The 14,195-nt window shown below is 35.1% G+C and overlaps 1 protein-coding gene across 22 annotated transcripts in view; it reads left to right on the top strand.

Annotated features, from left to right (window-relative positions):
* Positions 1-5,798, top strand: part of LOC120632546 (tropomyosin-2) — a 37,980-nt gene extending 32,182 nt beyond the window's left edge. For 9 of the 22 annotated variants that reach the window (XM_039902402.1, XM_039902400.1, XM_039902401.1 and 6 more), the window contains 2 exons: positions 1,045-1,114; positions 1,980-2,865. In XM_039902402.1, coding sequence (XP_039758336.1) covers positions 1,045-1,114; positions 1,980-2,062 — 153 coding nt within the window. In that variant the 3' untranslated portion in view covers positions 2,063-2,865. Of the gene's footprint in view, positions 1-126; positions 190-1,044; positions 1,115-1,979; positions 2,866-3,744; positions 4,844-5,517 lie in introns of those variants that run through there. The other 13 variants (XM_039902392.1, XM_039902407.1, XM_039902398.1 and 10 more) reach the window with 11 other exon arrangements.
* Positions 5,799-14,195: the final 8,397 nt, after the last annotated feature.

Genomic DNA, 14,195 nt, shown 5'->3' with positions numbered 1-14,195 from the left:
CACCTTCATCTCACTGGCAGTCTATGCCTTTCAAAAATAATAAAATGAAAAGGTTCTATGGCGTATTGTCACATCGCGGGCGCTAGCATGCCGGTGGCTTGCTAAGCAAATAGTATGTGTGGCTAGGCGATGGCGTCCCGCGATCACGTCGAGGATAAGATACACAGCCTCTCGCAGAAACTGACGCAAGTAAGTCTTTGAAATTGCGGAAACTTTGGTCTCATCAACAGATTAAAGATATACAGTTGTATTGTATTTAATTATCATATAACTTTAGAATTATTATCATGTCTAAACTTTAAGCATTTGTCTAACTTTTTTCATTCATTTATGTGTACGATGAAATACTATTAGTATTTTACGATGCAACTTAAGTTAAATTTAAATTAAAATCAATTATTAAAACACAACCCTTTTTTTTAAATAAATATTTTAAAATTAATTGAGACCAGAGTTACCAGCCTTCTTTTGTACAATCTTCGGTATTTTCATATTTATTTTATGTTATAAGGGGTAAAATTGTATATTGTGTTAAATTATTATAGCCACAGTTCGGCACTTAGCTGCTTTTGGTAAAGGTAAATTGCATGTGATGTGTGGTGCTTTGAATTGTGATACTTGATAGTTGTTTTGAAATAATTTTGTGATTGTTCCTAAAATGTTGCGATATTTAACAATTTTTAATAAATATTTAAAGATTTAAAAGTAAAAGTTGAAAAAATATACATTACATACGTATATTGTTTTTTTTAATGAATTGAAGTAAACTACAAAAAATAAAAAGTAGCATGCAGTATTAACCTCAATAAAATAGCCTATTTTCTACTTTTGTTAATTTAAACCGGTTACCCGATAGAGTTACTATATTGACGTGAACTTGAAACGAACATGTGCATGTAATAAACGACTTCTGATTTTGATTTTTACCTTTTGGTGAAATAAGTACAATTATTTAAATAAATAAGTAGCAAAAAGTTATAAGAAAATAGGCTATTTTTACCTTAAAAAATACCAAATTATAATTTATTCTAAAAACAATTACAGGCTGAAGCTCGCGCTGAATTTGCTGAGCGCTCTGTGCAAAAACTCCAGAAGGAGGTCGACAGGCTTGAAGGTAATATTTACTTAATTACTCTACGAAACAGTAGGGAAATTTTTAAGATCGTCTAAAATCTTTGCGTGTTTTAGTTAGGATTTTGAAAGAAAATTATTTATGACGAAAATTAAATTTGGACATTCAGTTTTAAGATTCTACAGGTTATTACATATTATCCAGTACAGCAGTTGGTTAAGTTGAATTTCAAATTACCTCTGAAGTCAAGTTGCAAAAAAGTGTTTGACAAATAACCAAAGCTTTGGATATAAACGCACTTAAACCATCTCAGCCATTTTTTGAGCTGTGTTTTTTGAGTGACAAAGCTGTACTATAGATTTTAAAGCTTCTTCATTTCGCTATAATTCTAGTTTAATATTTTCTTAATTTCACAGTAACATTTAGTTTTAATTTTTGATGAATTGCGCAACTGAGAATATCAACTGTTTATCTAAAATATGCGTTTGTTAACAAGTTGCAAGTTACGAAGTAACAGATATATTCACAGTTGTGTAGAAAATTATTTGTTAGCATGGAGTTTAAATGTTTCCCGCTAGACTGCTCGAACTATCGTCGTAGTTTTACGTTTTTATTTTGTTTTTCGCATGGTTTTATTTAAATGTTGTTATTTTGCCTTAACCGCCTGGTTCGAATATTCTTGATATCCTTGAAGCAGACAAATTAGCATCGACAAAAATCATGTCTTTATTTACTATTTACCGAATAAAGTATTTATAATTTTTTGACTTTATCACTGTCTATTGGGTGTTTTGATCATGAGATAATAACAAAAACGGTGATCTGTTTTTTAATTTCAAATATCGAGAATATTCGTATCGTACGATGTGGTGTGTGTGACTTACCGTGGCCGCGTCCGATCTTGCAGACGATCTGGTGGCCGAGCGCGAAAAGAGCAAAATTCTGCAGGAGGAAATGGAGGCCACGCTCCACGACATCCAGAACATGTGAACATGCCCTCTCTCCCCCGCCCGACTCACTTTACCCATTATCGATATCGGGGAACGAAAACGTCCCCCACTAGCCGGCTTTCGAAATGACGTCTGTCACTTTTAATACCTGACAGGCGGCCATTGTGAAAACATGTCTATAGTCTATGAAACGCGGGCTTTTCGAGCCGGGATGAATGAACTTTCGTGTTATTTATTGTTTTTTTTTACTTTTATTTCTTTACTTATTTTATTTTTTGATACGATTCTTTTATGATATGACTAGTTAATTTGCAAGTAAACAAGTGAAGCGGGCGGGTGACTAGATGTTACTAGAGTATAAAGTAATTGCCAGCCGCTTTTATGTAACGTCAAGATGGAGCGTTCGCTACGACACCACTGCCATGTGCAATTTTTTTTTTATTTCTTACACAATTTACTAATTTTTTTTTTGTCCCGTAGATATGCCATTAAGTGTAATTCCTCATTTTGTCTTAGTCATTTGTAAAAATGCGACCGTAGTTGAACTAAATCGTGCTTATAGATAGATACGGTTGTTTATATTTTTTGAATTATTGATTAAGATATTTCGACATTCCATTATTGGGACCAAAACGAGTCGTAAATACTCTTTTCCAAAATAGTTTTTATAAAAGACAAATAACAAAGGAACCAACATTCCTAACGATAGCTTGCTAAGGGATTCCGATGAAAATGTTTAATTTTATCGGGCAGTGCACTGTTTGCGATTTATTATGAACTTTTTATTTACTTAATACTAGGAAAGAGATTAGTTATTTTTATTTAATGAGTGATGGTAACACGTAAAATAATGATATTTATGAGAAAATGCTTGAGTATCTGATATTCTATATGATGGTTTCGAGAATGTTTCTTTTCCCTGTGTCATAGTTTCCGTTGTTATTTATTAAAAGTAATCTATGAATAATGACAGATAATTATTAGAATAGAACACGTTACAATAGCACTATCGAAAGGCAAACAAGCTGGCAATGCATCCTAGAGCTTGTGTTTCCGGGATGACTCCTTATATCTAAAGAATACAGATTATAAAAATGTAATTTAAAATGATCGATCGAGGGTAATCCGTCTTTTTAAAATGTTATCGATTAATAAATTGATAGATAAGTTCGTGAGAAATAAATTAATGATTTTAAGAGTATTCTAACACAAGTGTTTATAAATATATTATATTATTATTTTTAACCTGTTGTCTTTTTTACTAATCCGAATGAACCTTTCGTCCTTAAAACTAATGATTCCACCAGCTATATTACAAAACTATACACAAAATTAATAAAAAAAAATCAATTTAATAAAGTTCAAAATACTAGACAGTCATTTAAAATTGTAAATATCATCCGATGAATGAAGCACGGGTCATGAAAATCTGAAAACCCCGTGGTGTTGTAACCAAGTACCAAGTTCAATACAGTGCTAACGCATGCTAAAGTATGTTTTGCGCCACGAGGAAACTCCTGACTTAAATCGTTATTCGAAATAGCGAAGCATGGAAGGATCCAATGAACCTTACCTAACGAAGCATGGAATTACCGCATGGCCCACGTGCACACGGGCCGCCCTGGAAGACTGCCCCGAAACCCCGTTAGAGAAGTAGCTCGGCATGGACGTTGACGCATGAACCCTCACTTCGAGTCGAGCTCACGCTCCTGCCTGCTACAGATGACCTGATCAACGAAAAGGAGAGGTACAATGACATCGGCGATGACATCGACCTCACTGTCGTGGAACTCATCCCGGGCATCGAAATGACGGACAAGCAAAGAGAGCTGGCCAAGCGGCGGGCAGAGAAGAAGATGAATCAGCCACCGCCCAAGGAGCCCAGCCCACCTCCACCGCCGCCAAAGGAACCTACCCCTCCTCCCCCACCCCCACCGAAAGAGCCCACCCCTCCTCCAGCGGAACCTGCACCCGAACCAGCCCCCGCTCCTGCCGATGCACCCCCTGCCGAGGCACCCCCTGCTGAAGCACCCCCTGCCGAGGCACCGCCTGCTGAAGCACCCCCTGCTGAAGCACCCCCTGCTGAAGCACCCCCCGCCGAACCCGCCCCCGCCCCCGCAGAATAATCTTAACCCTCCAGTACATTTACGCGCCCCCCTCCTGTTCCTTTAACAAATACCAAATCATATAGAAAAAATAAATATTTTTTTGTCATGTAAATAAATCGCAAAAAAATCTTAGCTGGTGGAATAGCGTTTAATTGGCACCCTTAAATTTAGTGATACTCATTTCAAAAAGCATGCGTGTTTTAATGGACTAATAAGAGTGAGGCTACTGACCTGGCCGGCCTTCGCAGACGATCTGATCGCCGGCAAGGAGCTATATCAAAATATCGACGCGGAGCTGGAGGTGGCTTTCAAGGAGCTGGGCATTTCGACGGCAGTCGCGCGTGGCTGCGAGCGATGCCCGCGCTGCCATTGAACACAGTCGCCGAATAACGCTTTACGTCTCACGCTTTTCATGTGCATTTAATACGGACCAGTAAAAATATCCCATCACATTTCTATCTTTCATAATACCCAACAAACCTCGATAGTCAACGCTTTCTGCATGTATTTGAAAGTGTCATCGATCCGTTTTAAAGCAAAACTTAAGGCTTAAATAAAGAGAGATCCGACGCATGGCTTCGGAATAACCAGGATGGCAACATGTAAGCATTTTTTTTGTACTTTACTATATATATTACACAATTTCTTAAATATGACGCTAAACCTAATTCTGAGCTTCAAAACTTGACTTGTAAGAGTTTTTGTGAGATACGGTATTTTTTAAATTACGGAAATACAAAAGAATGTGGTCATACTTTTTCGTTTTTTTTAAATTAAAACTCTGCACAATTAATTATTGACGATTAAATTCCGATACAAGATTTATCATGAATATGCCATCAAACTGGATTTGAAGATGTTGTGCCCGTCTTTACAATGAAATAATATTTCCTTTGGGTTGAATCCAAAAGGGCTGTATTTAGTGCCACATGTCAAAAAATAATTTTCCAATGGCGATTTGTCTCAAGGACAAGAAATACCCCCTTCAAAATTATTCTTGGTATTTTTCCTGAGAGTTTGACACAACATTGGCATTTGGCAACGTCACTCTGTGTCTGCAGAATAAATACATTTTACATGAATACACTTTAATTTAAAGATCTCGCCTCTTGTCAGTAAGGAGGCTAATTAGTTCCCAAAATAAATATAGTTTTCAAATTACAAAAATGTATTGAAAATTACTTATTTTCTCTCTTTTAAATTTTTCCGAGAGTTTTTTGATAGCATTGGCAACGTCGTTCTATATCTGCAGATCAAATACATTTATATGAATGCATTTTAATTCAAAGATCTCACCTCTTGTCAGTGAGGAGCCTGATAGTGAACCCATTAGTTCCCAAAGTAATTATTTGTTTTCGAATTGCATTAATCTGTTGTGAATGTCCAGACGAACTTGTCGCCGAGAAGGAGAAGTACAAGGACATCGGTGATGATCTGGACACCGCATTCGTCGAGCTCATCCTCAAGGAATAAGCTGGACCTTCGCCACGTTCCTCGGACTATTGTTGCGCCGGCTAAGATCCACCCGCACTCGCTATGTATAGACGTATTTTAATTTATATTTAATACTCCTAACTTAAAGTATTACATCTACTTTGATGGCGGTATTTATTTTCAATTTATTTTAAAATAAAAATATAATTTATTAATATAAAAACGTTTTTTATTTTATTTGAAATCCTCTAATTACAGTTTTCGTTACGAATGTTGAGAAATGTTCTGACCATTGCTTATCAGCAGCAGCGAATCTGCGAATTACCAAACCGGGGCGACACTTGGAATTGGCGCTTCAATTTGGTATTCATAACCATCAATCCCAAAAACAATCTATAATGTAGGGTTTTTGTTTTTTGCGGAAATTCCCCTAGAAATGAGAATAAAGGATGCGTTCTAAAATCAAATAAACAATTGATTGTACGACACGTCTTGTCTAATGTCTTCGTTTTACCGAAAATAGTAGGTATATATTATAATACTTGGGCGTATTTTATTATATACCTACTATTTTCGGTGCATAAAATTGATTTTTAGTCCGCCGTCACATAGCCTAAACTACGTCTTTAAGAGCATGTGGAGTGAAAAAGATTTTTCAAAGGCCTCCTGAAGGTGCCTACTTGGATTTGGGATTTGGCCCCGGGACTTTTAACCATTGGCCCCTTGTCATATATCCATACAAAATTTGCCATTAGTATCTTCCACGTCAACTAAATGTAGTCGACTAAACAGGGTAGCTGAGGAGGGTAATTTTAAAATAAACGATAAACATACAAAAGCGTGAAACCAGAGTTTAGTTTATTTAGTGAATTTAGTCAAGCCAACATAACGTTACGTAAAACATTTGACAAAAATTATGACGTCCGTTTAATATGACTGATTTACGTTAACGACAACGTCACGGTTATTTTTAAGTAAAATCGAGTAATAATGTAATATACTTTAGTCCAGCCTGACGTCCCGTTTTTCAACTTTCTTGGACACGTACTGCACCTATAGTTATAGTAATTACAATTTATTTTGCGAGTAGTTGTTTGATTTATGTACTTAGTTGCTTCATTTCTTTGCTTCGTGCACTCAGTTAAATTATATAACACAAATTGTATTTATAAGGCAATGCACGAAACGGCTATTATGAAAATTAAGCTTAATTTGCTATACTCCGCAAACAGTAGGAGAATCTGTATGGTGTAATTTATAATCTCTTCAATTCGTATACTCCACACCAAACAGATCCTCGGCTAGTACCCTCTACGCACGTTTCGCTCCGAAACCGGAGCATCCTCAGGAGATGTTGACTCTACAATGAATAATTGTTGATCTTAACAACAATTATAAATGACACCATACAGATTATCCTGCTGTTCGCGGAGTAGGTATAGCAAATTAAGCTTAATTTTCATAATATATTATGGATTTCCGCAAAGTAACGTCTGATTCTATCCAATAACCTATAAAAGGCTGTTTTGCTAAGAAGTTTGCAGGTAATTCTTTCATTTACAAAGTAAATACTTTAGAAGTTTAAATTGCATATTTAAATTTCGGAACCGAGAGGGACCCCTTGGCAATTGCGGCCTGCTAGGCTAGCACAGGCAAATACAAAAATTATATCCCCCGATTGTATCCCCTGGCAAGGGATAAAATTAACGTGTTCTCCTGCTAAAACACGGAAACATTGAGTAGGAGAAGTTTATCCCAGTTTATTATTACACATATATATTATTTGGATATTATTTTAACTTGTTCGCCAGTGCTCTGATATAGCTGTAGGAGGAGATACATTTGTATCCTTTCCCCGGGGAGATAATTGTCTCCTGCCCATGCTAGCCTTCCGGAGCGCTTTACGAGCTAAGCTGTACCGTTCCGGAATTAATATATGTCTTTTTATCAGTCTTATAGAGACTGTTAATTTAGAAATTTGATAATTCCTCCAAATGTAGGTAATAACACTTTTAATAAAAAGTAGCTGACCGTGCAACTTCGTCTGCACCAAATCGGTTATTACCGGAAAACACGAATAAAGTTATATTTTCTAACAATGAATCCTAGCTAAATCGATCTATTGCCACCGAAACCCCCTGTATACTAAATCTCATGAAAATCGTTGGAGCCGATTCCGATATTCCGATGATATATATATATATATATATATACAGAAGAATTGCTCAAATTCAAATTTCAAATTCAAATTCATTTATTGCATATTACAGGTCAGGTTGGATAGAATTATAAGTATGAAGTCCCAATGTATATTGCCTCTTTGGGCGTGCAACAATTACAGTGTAGGTATTATATTTTACAGACTAAAGTTAATTATTTAGAACTAGTACATTAAGTGTCATATTTAAACTAATTATAAAATTCATTAATATTATAAAATGTATTGTTAACTAAAAATTTAAAACACTCTTTTTTGAAATTAATTAAATTATTTTCCCTTACGATCTTTGGTAAGTTATTATATATTTGTATAGCCATCACACAGACACTTTTGTTAAAGAACGCGGTATTGTGAGGGGGAAACCTAAACTTATCCCTACAGCGTTCTTCTTCAATATAATAAGGTCCTGCTACTTTGCGCACACTAGGTGATGTTGATAGGTAAATAAGTCGGGTTATTCCACAAATCCCCAACGACAATGCCAACCATAAGTTGCGCCTTTATGACGGAGCTATAAAATGGTTGTTAAATCCCTACTAATATTATAAATGTCAATGTAAGTTTGTTTGTTACGCTTTCACGCAAAAACTACTCAACCGATCCTCATGAAACTTTGTACACATATTCTTGGAAGTGTTAGTAGTAATATAGGATACTTTATATCCCGACATTAAGCTCGGTTCCTTTGGGAGAGGGATTAAAGTATTCGACGATTTTACACCGTAACTCCGAAAAATTATAACTGATTTAAATAATTATTTTTGTGCTATAGAGGTTAAAATATGTGTTCAATTTTGCCCAACTTGTGGTTGGAGATAGAGGACAGAACTCCTCAGCGGACGGCAGAAAACCCCTCATTTAAAGCTTAGCGATACTGAATACTTTAATTTTTTTTAGAACTACAACTAAATTTAATCCCACATCCAAAAACAAAATCAAACGCAGACGAAGTCGCGGGCAACAGCTAGTATATAATATAATTAAAGATTCTAAACGAAGATTATCGTGGTTAATCAACATTTCTTAACCATACTTTAACGGGTAGGTACATACCACGATAATATTTTGGATTTGTAGATATTTCGACCAAGTTGCATGGATCGTGGTCACGACGGGACTCTAATATCGACAAATCCAAAATATTATCGTGGTATGTACCCGTTGAACTATATTCAAGAAATATATAATAATATACGTAATCATTGCAAATTCATAATCGTACCTTTGTGTTATCTACCTGTCAAATTGTAAATATACAAACGACTTCAAACTTAGATACCTACCTATTGCATAATATTATATTTGAATAAATTATATTATATATATCTACCTACCCGCACTTGGCCAGCGTGGTGGACTACGGCATTAACCCCTTCTCATTGTGGGAGGAGACCCGTGTCCTGTAGTGGGCCGGTAATGGGGTGATATGATGATGATGATGATGATGATATAAATATTGTCCCCTTTTGAATCGCAACATTCGACATGCTGAGTACTCTAGTATTTATGCAAAACAGTGTTTTTGGTAATCCAAATTTTAGTTCCTTGAACACTCGTATTATAGGTTCACAACTTACAGCGCCAAAATGGCGCCAATCAATTGGAGACAAAAACAATCTGACAAAAGTTTTTAATAATAGTAGTACTAATTTCGGGTTCGAGTAGTAGGTATCTACTACCTAATTACTTAAATGATATGATATTCCATTTCTCGTACCTGAGGTAATCACCGATGACCGATCCCAGGTGAATCTTCTATATATATAAAAGAGAAAGTGTATGTATGTTCCGTATAGGCTCGGAAACGGCTGGACCGATTTTAATGAAACTTTCAGAGAATCTCCGGATTGACCTGGCGAGTAATCCTGTAAAGTTTGGTGACGATCGGAGCACTCCTATTTTTGAACTGTCAAACTGTCAAATACAGCTATTATTTACTATGATGATATTCTATTGTTGGGTGTACATGGGTGTAGATAATGATATTCACCCGCTCGAGAAGAGAATAGAAGAGAATGAATACGGAGATAAATAAATGATTTAATATATTATGAGACTTAAATTAAAAATTTAATGATGTAAGTTTATTATTTAAATAAAATGAAGCAAAATTTAGCCCGGCGAAGCGGGCTGGGTACGCTAGTTAAAAATAAAATTAAAAAAATCGAAATTAATTTATTTCAAGTAAGCCTAATATAAGCACCTTTGAAACGTCAAGTCTGTCTGTGTGTAGTCACTCTACAAATGGCCTACTAACTTCTCTACTAACATGTCTTTGTACTAATATTTTGACAGATGAAGTCGTCGAAGAAAGAAGTAAATACAAAGTCATCGTGGAAGAAGTCGACCAGACGTTCGCCGATCTTTCAGGTTATTAAACTTACGTTATTCCTGAGGAAAATTCGATCCGCCATTTTGAATAACTGAAGTGGCGGGAAACCGCTTTTGCCCGCCTTTTTTCAAAGCTATAAAATGGTGGGAAAATGGCTTTTGTTTAATTTGCGCAGTGCACGGAAAATTTTGATTATCTTGTCTATTATTTTTTTAAACATTTAAAGCAGCGTGTTTATGAAATCTAATATAGGTAACTTTTTAAAGATGCTGCAGCAATTGATTTGACTGCAATACAATAATCAAATAAATGTTTTAATCAAATCTTGACGCATACACTTTCGTGCCTTGAAAGCTTGACAAAATACTGATGCTACTTGACGTTAATATCAGAATAGGCTGTGTGATGTTTTTCTTTGCCTGTTTTTATGTCGCAATTTATATAAACTAGTCTAGAAGATTAGTAAAAAATAAGCTGGGGCTCAAAAGCATTGCAAAATAATTTAATAAAACAGGTGTGTGATGAAAAAAAGTTGTGCAAAAAAATACATAATATTATATGAATACTTATAAAGAAACATATTGTATAAGAAAACTCTATATACATTGATGTATTTTTTTCGTAAACACTGCCGTTATATTTGGTGAATTAACACTTCAATGTGATTAATGACGCTGATTCTTAATTTTCTGTGTTATTTACTGTCAACTGTATGTTTAGGTACGATATTCAAATGAATAGTAAAATAAAAAAGTTTTTTTAATTCATACTCTAAAGAGCTATGTGCTTAAAAACCAGTTCTGGTGCACAAAACTGATGGTATATAATTAATGGATTTAAATACGACTACGTCTAAGGACGCAAATTTTGTCGTACTTAAATTTCACTAACTAAATTAAACTGTCAAGTCTAACAATAATATATTTTACGACAAACATGACGTAAATATGACAGTAAGTATTACTTTTAGTGACACAAAATTGGCACCAAATTTTTCCTTTGGAAGTCCATGGTGCAAAATGGCTTCCCATCCAGTTTTGTGCAAACAGATTAGGCGTTAAATCTATATCAACTTATGTTAAGAGAAATAAATTTTGTACTGATGATTTGAAAAAGTGTAAAGTAGATTTTCTACATCATTTTATAGTGACGGAAATTAAGCAACTGTATCAAAACCTTTGTGTAATTTTAAGAGCTTTTGTTGTATTTCTTTAACATCGCCGATTTGCAATTTGGATTTTAAAACATTTCTAAACACTTCGAAATCGAAGAAGCCACCTACTGCCCTCTATCACATATCTACTTATCCTTAGCAAGTGTATTTATTCGAAATATTTCAGACAGACAGACAGACAGACTCGTAGACAGACTGACAGACAGACAGACTGGAAAATAGACTGGCAGAAAGACTGACATACAGACCGGCAGACAGACAGACTGTTTGCGTGGCTAGTGATTTTATAGTAACATCAATGGTAAGTTTAAGGAAATATTCTTAATTAAACTATATTATCAATTCAAAATAGTGTCGATGTTTCACATCTGCCCGCGATGATATTTAAAAAAAGAATGATATCTTAATTGACTTGGGTACATAATGATACAGTTGTTTAATTTCTATCGGGTTTGTTAAATTAGATGAAGGTACTTTATTGAGAACTGCATAAGATACCTATTTTGTATACCTACGTAAGTGAAGCTTTGTACTAACAATATTCTGAAACCCTTACTTATTTATCTATGACTCCTTGATTTGTTTACTATTAAGCTTTTTATCTATGACGTGTGTGACTTGGATAAATGTTTATTCTTCAATTGAATACATTCCGATAAATATACATACGTTTCTACAAAATAAAAGATTTTTTTTTTCTGCAGTTCCTATGTCCCATCCACAGAATAAAGAACATACGGAAACCGTGTACACGACTTATATTGAAGCATCATAAACCACTCCAGTTATAGTCATAGTCACTTCATTCTTTAGCAGTAGACAGAAATAATTTACCTCTAATGTTCTAAACGTATAAAATGGGGAAAATGGGAATTTTCGTGAGCTAGCAACATTCCGCTGGTGTGAAGTGAGTTCTTGGACTGACCTGTTTTTGGACACAATGCACTGCATGCAAAAGTGGCTTATTGAGTTTTCTGTATGTTCTTACTTCTATGGTCCCATTATCATCACGATTATCATTTTTTTTAGTTTTTATTCCACGGTCTACCGTGGAAAACCCCTTTGTTCCTAAAGGAACATACATCGTTTTTCATGAACCGATTCGGTAAATCTACGGATACATTTTCGGATTATAATTTTCTTTGAATTCAGTTTATTAGTTTGTTTTTAAGATCGACATAAGAATACAAAATTGACAGCCTAATATTGTAAAGCTAAGTAAAAAAAGAGATATGTGAACAAGCGAAGTAACCAGACAGGCATCAAAATAAACTGCTTACGTAGCCACCCGAGCGAAAAAACTGTAGAGGTTGCGTCATCGGATATTTAGGTTCTATAAACATGCAATCTGTGACGTTAACCTAAAAAATCTCGCCAAAGAAATTTCATTTAAAAGTAATATTTGGTCGGAGGCTAGAGAAAAGGTAAAGGTTAAAGTTGAGGCACGACAGCTTAAGCGAATTTAAGCGATTTTTTCTTGGCCATCGCTACGAAGAATACAGTAGGTATTCTATCCAAACGTCTTTCTTCGTAGCAGTTCTGTAAATAAGTCAAACTCCAGTATTTCTTTATTCAAATAGATGGTATATTTTAATGATTAGGTAAAGACATTACATAAAAATGTGTAAGTATTCTTTATTTAAATAGGCACGCAGATATGTGGCGTGCAAATCATCTGCATACCTTGCGCATACCCTGCACAAGGTATGCAGATGTTATAAAATGAAGAAAATCTCCAGTACGACTTATAAATACTTAAGGGTAGGCTTGGTATAGGCTCTTACAATGCCTATCTTTAAGATTATTATAACTCGAATTGGATATTTTCTTTATTTTATATCATCTGCATATCCTGTGCATACCCTCTATGCACGCCACTGCCATAGATGGTATTTTGATGGCTAGGTGGCGATAGCTTCATTCGTAAACTTAATACTAAAGCTACGAGGGTTCCAAACGAGCTCTGGTCTAAAAAGGAACTCACAACAAACTTAGTTTCGACAAACTTAACTCAGAAGTTTCGTAAATAAGAAAGCAGCGATGTATGAAATTTCTTAAGAATTTTTATTTACGTTGTAAGAAGCTACTTCGTTTTCTTTAAGTTTGCATGTGACCATCATCCTATTCCTTTCAATGTCAATAAAATATATATGCCTCATAGAAGAGTTGGTTATAGAGCATTGACCCAACAAACAGGTCTAATGTGGGATGGCGTGCTTTAACGAGAATTATCTCATGTTAGGGATAGTAATGGATGGCTAAAAGTGTTCTGCGAGATACATGAGGTTGTATAGCACCAATTAACTAGCATCGGTCTGGTACTGAGAATTTTTTAACGAAAAAAAACAATAATTTTCTATTAATAGCCCGAAATCGAACCTAGGGCCACCATATCTGGAGTGTAACATGCTAACAACTAGACCAACGAAGCGTGTTTTTCTTCGGGTTTGACTCTATACTTATGATATTAAAATCAAAGCCTTTCACCTTTTGGGAAATTCATTCATATATAAGTTTTTTTTATTCCACTACAAGTTAGCCCTTTTCTACAATCTCACCTATTGGTAAAAGTGCCATCTATGTGCCTATTTGAATAAGGAAATATTGGATTTGACTTTGATGATTAATCTGTTAGAGGAATGGCTCTTATATAAAACCAATCCACTATTTGGTTTCTACGCGACATCGCACCGGAACGCTAGATTTAGCGTTCCGGTGCGATGCGAGGTTTACCACCCTAAGTGATTACTTAGGGTGGTAAACCTCTTATCAGACCGGACCAAGGAAAATTCTGAAATTATATAAATTCACAAGTTTCGCACACGGGAGTGGAAGGTCGTTAAAATAATTGTATAATTAATAATTTGACAAAAGTTGTTCCAGCGTTGATTCAGCGATTAGTCT

Source organism: Pararge aegeria, chromosome 20, assembly GCF_905163445.1.
Source record: "Pararge aegeria chromosome 20, ilParAegt1.1, whole genome shotgun sequence".
Lineage (NCBI taxonomy): Eukaryota > Metazoa > Arthropoda > Insecta > Lepidoptera > Nymphalidae > Pararge > Pararge aegeria.
The sequence above is the reverse complement of the archived record's forward strand: the minus strand, read 5'-3'. Positions and strand labels throughout refer to the sequence as shown.